General features: G+C 43.9%; 1 protein-coding gene across 1 annotated transcript in view; it reads left to right on the forward strand.

The window, feature by feature from the left end:
- Window positions 1-14867, forward strand: part of PAPPA (pappalysin 1) — a gene marked incomplete at its 5' end in the record, with an annotated part of 243324 nt that overhangs the window by 133954 nt on the left and 94503 nt on the right. Inside the window, one exon of the mRNA XM_040481178.1 lies at window positions 9274-9467. Within this exon, the coding sequence (XP_040337112.1) occupies window positions 9274-9467 (194 nt within the window). The remainder of the gene's footprint in view (window positions 1-9273; window positions 9468-14867) is intronic.

A 14867-nucleotide genomic window follows, 5' to 3' on the forward strand; every position in this document is an offset into this window, starting at 1 on the left:
CTGTTGGGCAATGTTGTCATTTACTAGGATGGGCAAGAAAAGCATGTGGGGAAAAACCATTACTTCTGTTTTAGACATTATGATTTCGTGATGCCTTTAAATAGATTTTTTGAAGTTTATTTTAGAGAAAGAGAGAGTGAGTGGGAGAGAGGGGCAGAGGGAGAGAAACAGAATCCCAAGCAGGCTCCCTGCTCAGCATGCAGCCCGACATGGGGCTTGATCCCACAACCCTGGGATCATAGCCTGGGCTGAAATCAAGAGTCAGATGCTCAACCATCTGAACCATGCAGATGTCCTTAAATAGATACTTAGAGATGTCATTGTAGGCAGTTAAGACTCAGAGAAGAGGTCATTTCTAAAGAAATATTTGAGTCATTGGCACATAGATGTTCTAACGTTTTTGTTGAAGAATTAGAAGTGAAGGACACAATGCGGATAGATAAGAAAGGGGGCCCAAGACCTGACCCAGACACGTGCCAGAGATTTAGGGAAGCAGAAAGCAGTGAATGAGCCTATGTGGAATGAGCTGAGAGCCAGAAGAAAATGAGATGGCACGTGCCATGGAGTCCATGAGGGAGTGCTTCAGGAAGAAAGGGCGGGGGTACTTCTTTATATGCTTCAAGGGAATCTAGCAAGATGAGGATTTTGATGTTACGGTTTTAGCTATCTTGAGGTCAGTGGTGATCACCATTGACAAGGTTGATTCTGGTGAAGCTGTGAGTACAGAAGTGAGATTGGAGAGAACTGAAGAGTGAATTGTAGGCAAGAAGTGGGCAGTTTAAGTCCCGATAACTCTCAATAAAGTCTACTGTGAATCATGGAAAGAGAACTGTGAAGTACAAGACATGGTGGTATGGAGATGTGGAATGAAAAGAGGATTTTTTTTTATTTTTGTATTTTTCTAATTAACATTTTTATATAGGCCATATCCCATTTTGCTGGTTTGGAAGGCGAGGATAGTGATGTAGGAAAGAAAGGGGGTTGGTTCATCTGGACACATCGCAATACCAAAGTGTGACAGATGAGGCTTCATGGAGCTAAAGATGTCAGAGTCAAGTCTTGATGGAAGACTCAGGCAGAAACTAGCCTTTCAGGCTAAAGACGAAAGGACAGAAGCTCTGAGCTGTGAGTTCTGGGAAGAAACTGTGCATTTGAGGGTGGAGGTATAGTTGGGAATGAGAACTGACAGGAAAATTGGAGGTACCCTATGAAAGGATTTGAGTGCTAGGTAGGGAAGTTCAACTTTTGCAGAAGTCAACTAAGTATTTCAAGCATGGTCCTAGATGAATTACTCATTGATTAATCACTTTAGATTCATCACTCCTAGGAAATGGGGAAGACCCAAGCCAGTCATGAGAGGGTTGGGAGGACCAAGCTGTCCCCTGCAGGATGCTCCCCGTGATAGGTCTGGGTGTGGAACATGTATGCTAATGTGAGACTACATCCAGACTCGACTTTCTTTTCCTAGTGCTTTCCACTTGCTAGATGATGCCTGGTTGTCACAGTGAAACACAGGAAGGAATTTCTGGCCCACTTTGGTGTATGGCCAAGCCATGGAAGAACCCAAAACCAACTTAAGCTCCTCAGATTCAGTAGACCTAACCAGCATCTTAAATTTGTTAGTGGATGCATGGTTCTTTAGAGGCTGTTCACCATCGTGTCTTCTGCACTCTGGACAAGCTCATCTGGTTGAGGAGGTTAAGAACAAACCCCAGTTTGAATAAAATTAAATGAGGTCAGCAATGTGGGTTTGACATGAAGCCTTTGAAACACAGGCAATGTAAAGTGCAGCTATTTCTGTTCCAGAGGAGACACATGCCAACATTGCCACCCCCACCTCCCCACCAAGCTTCCCCTTTGTAAACCTTCAGGGGTTAAGTTCTCCAGTTTTCCATTCCAAGAAGCTATTATTTGGACACAAAGATTGTGCATTTTTTGGTCCTTTGTTGTTGTTTGGATGAATTGTTATGTGGCATGCAGCTTGTTGTGGTTGGACCCATCCCTAAACAAACAGCTGATTTTAAAAGCATTATTTTTTTCTGGTATTTAAAAAATACAAAAAATAGTAATCATTGAACTAAAAGAATATCTAATGCCAATCACTGTTCCTTCAGCTGGAAATAGAAGCAGATACTAATTTCTCAGAAGCTGACCCATCTTCATAAACAAGAAGGTTACAAACACAGGTAAATCCAACCTTTGGAAGGTAGCCGTTCTCAGGAGAGTGTGCATTCAAATTATTTGCTACTTCCTGAGTTTTATTACTTATTACATCTCCTATTACTCAAAATTGTCATCTCCCCATCTGAAGAGAGTTTTTCCCCTCAATGGGTCAGAGACTTGGTAACCCCAGTAGCTTCTCAGACTACAGACAGTTAGCCCATACTAGGGATATTGCGAAGAGTGAAATCAGAGATTCCCAAAAGGAATATTGAAACTTAGTTAAGGGTGACAAAGTATTTTGTTACCAGAATTATATACTGAAAACCCAGTCTGATAAATTGGCATGGGGCAATAGAAAAGGCATTGTATTCAAGAACCAGTGTTCTAGTCTTGTCTCTACTAGAGGTGTTCTCTAAAGGCAAATCACTTCAGTTCTGTAAATCTCAGCTTTGCCATATATGAAATGAAATAATTGCTTTCAGCTCCAAGATCATCATCATTGTCATAGGCCATTTACTGATCACCTGTTATGTCCTGAGTGCTTCATCTACATTTACCACTAGGCTGTAAGTCCCATGGGGTGAAGGTCATGGATGATTTATTTACTACTCTGTACCTACAGTTTATCACAGTACCTAGCACATAGAAGCAATTAAGCAAAAATTTTTGGTGATTATACAATTGCATGTATTATTAAGTGATGTGGGCATGATAGTAAATATTCAATCCTTCAGTCGTTATTCATGAAGAAAACAAGGTCTAGAAATTCTAAGTAATTTCCCCAAAGTCCATAAATAATAAATGGCACACCTGCCAAACAAAATCAGGTCTTACACTTCACTGCCTCTAGAAGTGTGAAAATCACAGGTTTTCCTGCTCAGAAAAATCTTCAAAGCCTCCCTATTTCTAAACAGTAAAATTTAAATACCTCAACATGGCATTGCAATTCTTCTTTAGTCTGGCCTCAGATCAGCTTTTCAGTTCATCAGTTCTAGGACCCATCATTCTCCTTTAGCTCTAACCTTGACAGGTTCCTCATAGACACATCTATTGATTGAGGCTCATCCATTGTTCATACTTTCCCTTTCAAATGCCCAAATTCTTTTCTTCCTCCAAGATGCTGCCCCAAACCATCTTCTTGGCAAGCCTTTCCCATTTTCCCAAATAGTATTGATTCCACCCACAAGGGAGGAGCCCAGTCTGATTCATTGTTGTATCCATAGTACAAGCCCAGACACAGAACAGATACTGAGTAAATAAATATTGGTTACGTGAATTGGTTCTCTTCTGCAGTTCTCATTGAAAAGTTAGAAGCTATCTTAGCTGGGGATAATAACAGCCCACACTCCTAAATCTCCAGAAAGTTTTGATGCCTCTTATTTGTTACCCATTCATTGCTGAAATACTTGCAAAAAGATTACTGGATTCTTAGTCCCAGTGGGGCATTATGGATATGTTTGCAAGACAACCACTGTGTGTGGGAGGAGGGGTTTGTTTTAGAATAACTGCAGTCAATCCCAAAGTTTGAAGACATTTGATAGTGAAGCTAATAAACTTTTAGACAAAAATATGTCATTAAACTGAAGGAAGATAACTCTGATGAAATCTGGTTTGCAGTACTCTCATGGTATGGCCAGTAGTCACATCACACAGGAGTATGCTTAGTTTAGAACATGCATAAACTGGTAATAAAGTATTTAATTATGAGGCATTCATTAGTTTTCATCTGTCATTCATCTGCTCATATATTCCTCAGCCATTTGTCGGGTACCCCCTTCACTCTAGGTACTATGCTATGAGTTAGGAATACAGATATGAGAGTCAGCAATTTTGTACCCAGAGATACTCCCTGCCTGCTGGGACAGGGCTGAAAGAAGGTCTTGTTCATAGACAGATTGACAAAAGCTGGATGGGGGCAGAGTGGAATCTGGGAATTGTAAGAGGGAGCACAGAGGAAGGTCCTCTAATCCAGCCAGGATGGGAGTCTGTGGAAGAGAAGGGAGGATGGACCCACCATGTTGGAGGAGACACTTTTAGTCACATCTGAAGAACTGGCAGGAATTAGTAAAGGAAAAATGAGAACTACATCCCAGGCAGAGGAAAGAACACTTGTGAGAGGATGGAAGAATGATGGGAAGTGGGCTGGTTTAGAAAACTGCAGGACAGATCAGTTGTGGAGGGTCTTGTATGCCAAGCTAAAGAAAAGGATCTCCTCCATAAACAGAGGGATCTGTCAAAGCATTATATGTGAAGCATGGTATGGGCAGATATGTATTTGGGGTAGACTAATGATAGCCCAAATCTGCTAAATTATCCCACTCTCCTGAAGAATACACATTATCTCTGGTCTTGTTTGAAGAACACAGTGGCTTACGTTCATTTTTTTCAGCGGCCAATAGCTTGTGACTGTCTGGTCTTCAAGATTCTTGATGTGAGGTCTAGTGGAAATCATCCTAAGATCTTGTACTCAGCTGACATGAGCGATTTAAGTCCATTCTCCCTTTTCCAGTAATGGACTCTCTAGCTATTTCTTTTATTCATTCACCCCAAGAATTCTAGTGGTGTTGCTAATTCACAATGCGTCTAATCAAGCTAAGTTAATTAGTGTCCCCCAGTTGGGTTGAAGTAGTTCCACTGTAAGTAAATATATTCAAGATTACCTGGTAATCATGGACAGATTTAGAGGCTTCAATCCAGGGTTTCTGGCTTTAAGGACAAGAACACTTGACAATAGCCTAAAACCCAGCCTTTGCTTACATGCCAAGGTAAACTCATCTCATTTTCCTAAGACTTGGCTTCCACACTTTTAACCAGGGGCGGTAATCTCTGACTATCTCAAATAGTGTCCTTCAGACAAGCCTCAGGAATGCAGAAGCATGGCATTTCATCCTGATGCTCCAGACAGATGGGAATTGAAAATTAAGCCAATGAGAAGTGGCATCCTCTGTGTCTGTCCACTTACAGAGAGTCCATCTGCCTCGGGCTCCTGGGGCTGACCGCATTTCTTCCAAAAGGAAAAAAAAAGTATCTATCAAAGAAAAGCTCAACTGGGGATGACAGACTTGGCAATGCCTGCCCCCCACCCCCCACATAAAGTCCACTAGCTGGATAGAGCAGGTTTCTAAATGTGCCACTGCATGAAAAGGGGTGGGTCTGAGACAAGGAGGTCTCTTATGTCAGGGGAACGTGGGGTGATGTAGCGAAATCAGACTGTCCAGTGCAATCCTACTGTAAGCCAGTCACAGCTGCCATCTAATCTCTTTCTCGATACCCTCAGACCCTGCCCAAAGAAGCTTCTCAAAGGGTAAAGAGTCTAAACTATGCTGGACCAGGAGTATGTGCATTGGAAGTGCTGAATTTCATTCATTCATTTGTTCATTCATTCATTCAACAATTATTTGAGAGTCTAGTCGGCTTTCACATTACTCCATCCAGGGGATGCATTATTATCAATGACACCTATCTACTACATGGAAGGCAGGTGGCAGGGTGGTCATTTGACCTTGGTATTGACTACAACCTGCTCAGCTACCAGCATAAAGTGTTCAAAAAGTACCAAGTAAATTTGTGTAATGAAAACAGGAAGGCCAGTTTTGTGTTATTGTGTTGTTGTTTCTGTCTTTGTTTTTCCTGGCCACACATTTTTATTCCATTCCTCGCTCTGTTCTCCACGGTGCTTGGGGCATGGGAGTAGAGCGGGAGAGAAAATTCCCCAGCTGTAGACTGGCAGATGTAGCTGCAGGGCCCCCGGGACTCTAGTGGCAAGAGAAAATGAGTAGCAGAGTCCGAGGATGTTATTTCAAAAAGTGGCTCATAGTAGCTATGTCAGCAGAACCTTGGGGGAGAAACCAGGCATATTTATTCTCTCTCTTTCTCTCTTTCTTTGACTCACTCACTCACTTTTTCTCACTCCTCCCACTACCTCCTATCTCTCTTTTAACTGTCCCTGTCTGCCTGCTTGGCTGTCTATCTATCTATCATCTATCACATACCTAACTACCTTGCGACTTATTTACCTTCTGTGCCTACCCTCACCTCTCCACCATTCCCTGGTTCTTCTGAGTCCGAGCAGACAGAAATATTGAGGTCTTAAACATAAAAGAAGTTAGCCTTCATGAGAACTCAGCTGTGGCCCCCATTGCTGCCACTCTAAGGTCTTTTTGCTGAGGAAGTGAATGAAGTCATGTTAGAGAATAGATCTTATATGATATTATAATCTTACCCTACCTGTCTTCAGTCAAGCAACCCCACAATCTTCTCCTCAGAAGGAGGTGCTTTCATTATTCTGTGGAGACAGCATGGGGTGTGGGGCACATTTCTCTGCTGGGTATAAAAGGGCCAGGCTCTTACTTCTAACTCTTCGACCATGCCCCTCTGTGATCTGGAAGCAGACTCCTTACCGCCTATGGCTCTCTGTTTCCCATTAGCAAAATGAGTGAAGATGCTGACGTTGTACCTGTCATCTCATGAGGCCAGTGCAACAACACTGGGTAAACATCATTGCCCCTGTTATTTTTTGGATGAAAAAATGAAGTTCAGAGAGGCTAGGTTACTTTATTTAAGTCCTATTTGTCTGATGCCAAATCCTGTGCTTTTTATAATTCCCTTTATTGAGTTTTGAAAGAGTAAAGTCTGGATTAATGGCTGGTCACTCGCAGATTGGGTCTAAGTTTTACTATATGTAAGTTGGCCACGTTCACCAAGAGGTTGGAGCTCCTGAGAAGTGCTGAGTCTGTATTCTCTCCATGCTTGCCTGCCAGGCATGCTACTGGTCACTGGAGTCCTCTGCTGGCTCAGGCTCATCCTTAAATAATTGAATTATAATGAATTGATTTATTCTGGCTCTTTTGATAGTATTTCGCTATGTAAACTGTTTGCTGAAATAAACAAGGGATTTTGGAGCTTGGAAGGGGCTCAACATTCTGCTGCCCCTGAATTCACGGGCTCCTTTTGCTGATAGCATCCTAGAAATCCAAGTTTTAATTCTACTTGACCCTAGCTTTTCCTATTTGGGGGGAATGCTGGACGAAGTGTTTTAAGTGAGGACTAGGTGATTCCATTCAGCCAGCTATAAATAAACTGACCCACCCCTTAAAAGAACATTTTTTCTCTTGACTGTTATTTTACAATGTACAAAGCATGTTTACATCCACTTCCTATGAGAGTTCTGTGGCTATCCTGAGAGTTGTCTTGGCTGGGACGATCATTTCTATCTTTTTGTTTTAATTGAAGTATAATTAACATACAATGTTATTTTAGTTTCAGTGGCACAACATATCAATTCAACAATTGTGTACATTGCTCGATGCTAACCATGATAAATGTAGCGGCCATCTGTCACCATGCAACATTATTACAGTATTTAGGACAATTGTTTCTATATTACAGATAGGAAGCCAGAGGCTGAAGAGTGAAGCTAATTGTACAAAGTTCTCCAGCTGATATGAGGGGTAAAATTCAATCCCTGATTGGAAATGGGGCTCCAGTCCATTATTTTGGAGTAAATAGGGGAAGGATGTCCTAGATCAAGCAGTATCCTTAGGGTGACCATATGCTCCGATTTGGCCAGGACAATATTCAGATTTTCCTAGGAAATGTGCCTATTGCCTGGACATCCCTGTCAGTCTCAAAGTATACTTGTTGGGATGATAATTATAAGTTCACCCGGAGACATGACATAGGGATTGGATTTCAAGAAGCTCAGTCTTTCAAAGGAGCTGCAGCATGTACATATAATGACACAGATAAGTGTTAAGGTAGGGATCTTTATAAAATAGGGACCTACACAGAAAGGGGTATTTAGTTTTGCCTAGAGGTATTGGGAAAATAGCACAGACTACCTGACATTTGAGTTATTAAAGGATGGGCAGGGGGGTCTCCTTCAGATGGCTGCATTCTGATTTCTCCTTGTATTGTTCCTGTGCTGAAATACCAAGCAACGCGTATAGGTCCTGCCTACTCAGAAAGCACCTGCCAGCTCTGTACGCTTCCATGATCTTTGTCCTTGTGGCAGAGAGTCACTGTAGCCAGCTGCAGCTTTAAGTTGTCCCAAGCAGAAATCTTTGCTGTGATTTGAATTACATGGGAGCTTGAGAACTCACTTGGCCTTGAACTTGAACTCCTACAGTATCCAACAAGCCCTGAGGAGCCTAGAGCAGTAGACAGCACGGGTTCCTGGGGTCCCAGCACTCTAACCCCCTTATCTGATTGAGCCCAGAGGGGAAAAGGGCTTTGTCTTAAGTAACAGAAAAGTTTAGTTACAGAGCTGGGACTGAAGCCAGTCCCTCTAGTGTATCACTTCACTCCTTATATGAAACCTAAATTCTCTTTGGAGTTCAGTAAAACCTCAGTTTGCCACTGTGAAGTTCTGTGGTGTCAGATAATGTACCCAGAACCTGGAAAGTGAAAGCTGGAATTTGACACCAGGATCTGGCATTAACACACCGTGTGACTTTGGGCAGTTTTTAAAGACACATGGATCTCAGTGTCCAGTTAACCTGGAAGACTAAAGTAATTAAAATAATAGTGCCTTTCTCACAAGGTTGCTGTGGGGCTCACTTGGGGTAATGAAGGTCGAAGTGTTTGTGAATGTCTGTGTGTGTGTGTGTGTGTGTTAAAACGTATATAATACAAGATCTACCCTCTAAATTTGTAAGCATACCTACACTTAATATAACCATAGGCACAATGTTAGCTGTAAGTGCAAAGTTATACATCGTCTCCTATAACTGCAACTTTATACTCATCGGACAGTAACTCTCAACCCTCAATCATTTCTCTCTCCCCCCAGCCCCTGGCAACCACCATTTTATTCTGTCCTTCTATAAGTTTCACTACTTTATATCCTCATTTAAGTGGAATCATACAGTATTTGTCCTTCTGCGACTGGTTTATTTCACTTAGTATAACGTCCTTCAGGTTCATCCATGTTGTCACAAATGGCAGAACCTCCTTCATTTTTAAGGGTAAATAATATTCCCTCGTGACTACTGATGATGGGCTTTACAGTGCTGAAGATTCTGCTGATCTGACCCCACAGCTACAGATGACAGCTGAGACCAGAGAACGAATATCCATTTGTTCTCTCCCTTCTCTGTCCATCTCCTACAGATGAACCCAGCCGGTGCTATTTCCATGATGGTGATGGAGTATGTGAGGAGTTTGAACAGAAAACTAGCATCAAGGATTGTGGGGTCTACACACCACAGGGGTTCCTCGATCAGTGGGCGTCCAATGCTTCAGTATCACATCAGGACCAGCAGTGCCCAGGCTGGGTCATCATCGGCCAGCCAGCAGCCTCCCAGGTAAGGTCCTAGCCGCGTGTGCTGTTTCTTGCAGACATTCCGCATCTCTGCTCTGCCCCTCCGGGCTGCCTTTCTCAAACGTTGTGTCACTGGAGGTGACCACCTGACCATCTTGCTAACCAAATGTAATCCCAAGGCCTCACGAGTGCAATTTGTCAGGGATGAGACATGGGATGGTTAAGTGCAGGGAACATCACAGTAGGGTAAAGCCTGTCGTCCTATTTCCCTACATTTTATAATTCCTATTTGGTTAAAGAATTCCATTTTAGATATGTCAGTGGAATTCAATTGAGCAAGACCAAATTTGGGGAGGAGTCCTACTTTTTTGGGGGCGGTCCCAAGTTGTGCTCTCCTTGAGGACTCACCTGTGAATTAACTCTATCACAATTTGCTGTGTGGCCATAGACCAGTCTCCTGCTTCTCTGGGCCCCATTCCCCCCTTTATTTGTTTGTTTGTTTGTTTGTTTTTTAAATGTTTATTTTTTGAGAGAGAGAGACAGCATGAGCAGGGGAGGGGCGGGGGAGAGGGACCACAATCCAAAGCGGGCTCTGTGCTGACAACAGCAAGCCCAATGCGGGGCTCAAACTCATGAAGTGTGAGACCATGACCTGAACTGAAGGCGGACACCAACTGAGCCACCCAGGCACCCCTCCCGCCATCTTTAAATTAGAGGATAGTTGAGCTTGATGATCTCCAAGGACTTCCCCGTTCTAAAAAGCTGTGACTCAGTCCTTAGTCCCCTAATGCACTATTTATGTTCCAGGGTTCTTTCTCCAGGGGACTGCCAGTTTAGTTGAGGGAGCAAGAGGTTGGGGCCACCAGTGCTTGTGTGATTCTAGGGATGGCTGTGCTGTCCCCAGAGCCCCCTTTCCAATTATCCTGCTGAGCAAGCACCTGCCTTCTTCCGAGACTCCCATTTCCCCGAGACACGACTCAGTGCTTCCAACTGCCAGGCCGGGTGGCCATCTCAGAGGCCAGCCTGCCTCCTGGCCTTGCAGATGAGCTATTACTCCTACCATTCTTCTTTTATATGGCTTCCTTGACTCGAGGGTGTGGGTAGTAGGCCTGATTTCTAGATGAACCAGACATTTGACCTTCTTCTGGGACCCAGTGAAAATCACTGGATGAGGTACAGGATAAGTACACTTCATTTACAAGTTGCAGTGTTTATTTGGCCATCTTTTGATTCATCTGTTTGCTTGTGTTTCTGTGCATTAGATTATTTATTCATCTGCATTTGTTTCTGACTGCCCTGAGGAGAGTCGAAAGAAATCTTGCATGGTGCCAGCCTGGTGAATGAATGACTCAGAGAATGAATGAATGAATGGATGGATGTCTAGGGTTTATCTAGTGCCACCTCTGTACTTGCTGAATTCCTCTTTCGTTGCACCTGTCACCTTGAACCAGAATTACCTGTGTGCATGTCTGGCTCCCCCTAGGCTGTTCGTTCTTTGAGAACAGCTTTGAGTTATATTCATTTTCATCCTCTCATCTTTCAGCACAGGATGTGTTTAATTGGCTATAGTTACATGCACATATGTGTGAGCATGGATGTGCACGTGGGCACACACACACACACACACACACACACACACACACACACACACACCTTGCTGCATGCAAATGAGTACCACAAAGAGAAAATGCCCAAGAATCCCCTCTCTGGGACATGGAAGGTCCTGCTTGGGGACAACAGGGCTGGCCAGCAATAGAGCCAGGAATTCCCAATTCAACACTAGCATCCAGTTCTAGAAATGTTTAAAAAACATCATTCAAACAAGGGAATTGACGCATTTGGAATCACACATGAGCAAGAGCGGAGGTAGCAGCTGTGCTTCAGAACCAACTGAACGTTCTTGCTGCGAAAGTGAGAAAAAGGAGAGAAAGAATTGTCCAGCCCCAGCATTTGAAAGGAGACTTCGATGGGCAATTATTTCAGCCTTGTAAGGAGGGGCTGTCAGGAATTATGGTTGATTATCTCTTCCTAAACAAAAATCCAATTTTGAAAAATCATTATAAATACTAGCTCTTCGATCTACAAAGAGGAGATGAGGAAACAAAATCATCCTATTGAATTATTCATTGTAACCAATTTTATTTTAATGAAATCGACTAGGTTCCATTACTCTGGGCTTGGACATAATCTTTGTTACAAGGAGACTTCAGCTGTAACTAAATTTGCCATAATGAGATCAGCTCACTAGAGAATACGGGGTCAGGGGAGGGGATGTGTCGCACAGGCTGGGTGCAGGGCCAGGCAGGCAGCCTGGAGGGCGTCAGAACAAAAGTCTTCTGAATTTCCCAACTAGAAGCAAATGCCTAGAAGTCGCCCGTACCCGGCCCCTGTCCTGCACACACATGCACATGCACACACACACCTATGCAGAGCCTTGGTGATTCTGCGTAAGGCTCTCCCTGGGGTATAAAGTAGCTCCCTCTGACAACAGAAAAGAGGGGAAGTATAACCATGGCCTTCATTACCCTGTGCAGTGATTAGAGGAGGCTGCTAGTTAATTTTCACCCTGTCAGGGCTTCCAGTGAAGAGGTTGATGGCTTGAGAGATGGAGAGAAGGCAGTTCCAGAGAGATTCTTAAGGTCCACCAGATGCCCCTCACCTCCCCCCAGTACACTTATACTTTCTCCTCTTTCTTCTTCCTCTTTCTTTTTCTGTTTCTCTACACACACACACACACACACACACACACACACACACACGCATGCACGCATACGTGACATTCCCCTGTAGGAGCTGGGTCTAGAGAGTGACTACTGGAACAGATAAAGGGGAGGGGGGGGGAGGGGGCAGTGGCCGTTGAGGTCCACTAGCCACTGCATTGGACCCTCCACAGCCAGTCCCCTATCTTGGAGGCACTGAGAGGTGGAGTGGCTTCCCCAGCGCCACACAGCCTAGACGTAGAGAACCTAAGGTTAGGATCTCGTTGAAGCCAGCAGTGAGATTGGGAATATGCAGTCACATCCCAAAGTTGGATGTCAGTGGATACCTGGAAAATCCCCCTGAGGAAACAAGCAGAAAGAAAGCCAGGCAGATCCCATTGTTGGCATCACAGTGCAAACACCATGAAGTTCTTGGATTCTCCCCTAACAGACTCCTGAGCACTGCCCTTACTTTCAGTTTTGTAAAAGCCCTTTGCTTCTAATAATTTCCAGTCTCTCACGTCCATTCTCCTCCAGCAAGATCCCCCAATTTCGTTAGGGCTAAGCTACTCCAGCCCGAACCTTGAGTCTCATAGCCAGACATGATCAGAGGCATCAGAACTTCCAGATGTGCAGATTAGGCTGAATACCCTGTAATAAGAGACATTCTTTAGATATTTTGGTCATGCACCTTCCTGGCCCCATTGGAATTCAAGAAGTCCCTGAGACAGAACAAAAATGGAAATGGACTGAAAGAATCAAGTTCTCTCTCTTCGGGGAACCTCAGAAATGGTTTGGGTTAAGTGCTTGCAGAAATTTCATCTTGTCCTAATTTTGTCTCCGTGTTTTGCATTGCTCTGGTGCTTTTACACCATAGGCTGCCAAGATGAGGTGTAGATACCCCTTCATCCTGCTCCCCACGCCCCATCCCCAGCACTTCTTACCACAGTCCATTTCCTCCTATCTAGACAGGCACACCTCCCTCCTTCTGCAAGGGCCTAAGGAGGAAATGGAAATAGTATCTGGACTGTTCAGTGCTCCCCAGGGATTATAGACCTTGAGTCAACCAACCAATTTATTTGGTTAATCCTTTGAGGGTAAAACTTAGACTAAGCATTTCCAGGGCAGTAGTTTTAGGGCCAAAATAAAGAAAACCTTTCTAAGAATGAGAATTATCCACAGGGGGATGGAGTGCCTTGTGATATAGTAGGCTCGCCATCGTAAGGCATTCAGACTGAGCTGGTGATTGAATGAGACATCCCTGCCTTGTAAGGCAGGTGAGACCCTAGACATCCCTCCTTCCTTTGTAATCCGTTCTCTGTCCACCCCATCAACCCATTATTGGGTATGTCAGTCCTTTGCCACTCTACCTTAGGTTGTTATCACCAGCCTCTGGGCATGTCCATAACACTTTGGGCCTTCCATTAAAATATAAATCATAATTTTTCATGTGTTACAATAATTTGTGTATTCATTTATTCATAGGCTCATGCAGAAGCACGTTTGAATCGTACACTGAGAAACATGAGTAGGTAAAGAGCATAGGGGTTAATGGGGTGAAGTGGAAATCATGTGGCTGTGGCTTTGCCCTCTTTGCCCATCTTCTGACTTTTGGGAACCTTGAGCAGATGACTCCTCTGGGAGCTTCAGTTTCCTCTTCTGGAAAGAGGGAATGACAGCATCTACCTGGCAGATGTTAAGAGAGCAAATGCGGAGAAAACACCTAGTGGTGGATTTTTGTGTGTTTGTTTGTGTTTTTACACTCATTGGGTAGTGCAAATGTTAATGGTCTTGTACATATTAGGCTTCTCCTCCACACCCTCACTTAGAGACGACGTTGGCCCCCACAGTACAGAAGCTCGGTCAACATTTGGTTGAGTTAGAATAGTTGTGTTGGTGAATGTTTCCTGTGTCCTCAGGACCACACCAGGCATTTTAAGAGAAATCCCAAAGAAGTGCTACCCTCAAAGAGCTCACAGTTTCATCAGTGGGGTATGTCCTACTAGAAACAGCAGCCAGAGACCCAAGAGTGGGGTTCAGAGGGAGTTTCTCTGAGGAAGAAACCACAGTGCTATCAGCTTTCTCAGCCAGCCGAGAGACAGCCAGCATGTAGGGATGGGAGAAGTCCTTTGCCCACTTTCCGAAGGTCTTGGACAAATTATAAAAATAATACTTATCAAATTGATCCAGCTTCTGCATCAAATTCCTTGAATCCTACTGAAACTGAAAAATAGGAATCACTGTTTTCACTTTATAGATTCAGACAGTAAGGCTCAGAAGGTTGAGTGAGCAGCTTTGGGGCTCTCTCTTGTAAGGGGGAGAACCAGGGGGCTGGCCACTGTGTTCAAAATAGGAGCTCAGGTCCAGGACGAGGCAGCTCCCACCTGCTTTTGTTAGTGACACCGGAGAAGAAGCTAGGAGAAACTGTGTCTTTTGCATCTTTTCATAGGTAGTAAGCATCCAAGGAACACCAAGAAAGTGGGAACTGCTACACCAGTACCCCAAATATCACCCCGCTGTTTCCGCCATGCTGTGTAGATCTCCACCCGTAGGCACTCGTTCTTTTAGGGTCAGCATTGCCCTCTCCAGAAAGTCACTTAAATTACGTATGTGGAAATATGGGAGAACTATAGGGCATGTTTTAAGTTGGCAACCCCAAAGTGTGAAAAAACCATTTTTCAGATCAGTGCCTAATTATTTCTGGGTTATAGGAGAAAAAAAGCACAAAGGAGAAAATTGTGGAT

The sequence above is a fragment of the Herpailurus yagouaroundi genome, unplaced genomic scaffold (genome assembly GCF_014898765.1).
Source record: "Herpailurus yagouaroundi ecotype Mexico unplaced genomic scaffold, PumYag 160, whole genome shotgun sequence".
Taxonomy (NCBI): domain Eukaryota; kingdom Metazoa; phylum Chordata; class Mammalia; order Carnivora; family Felidae; genus Herpailurus; species Herpailurus yagouaroundi.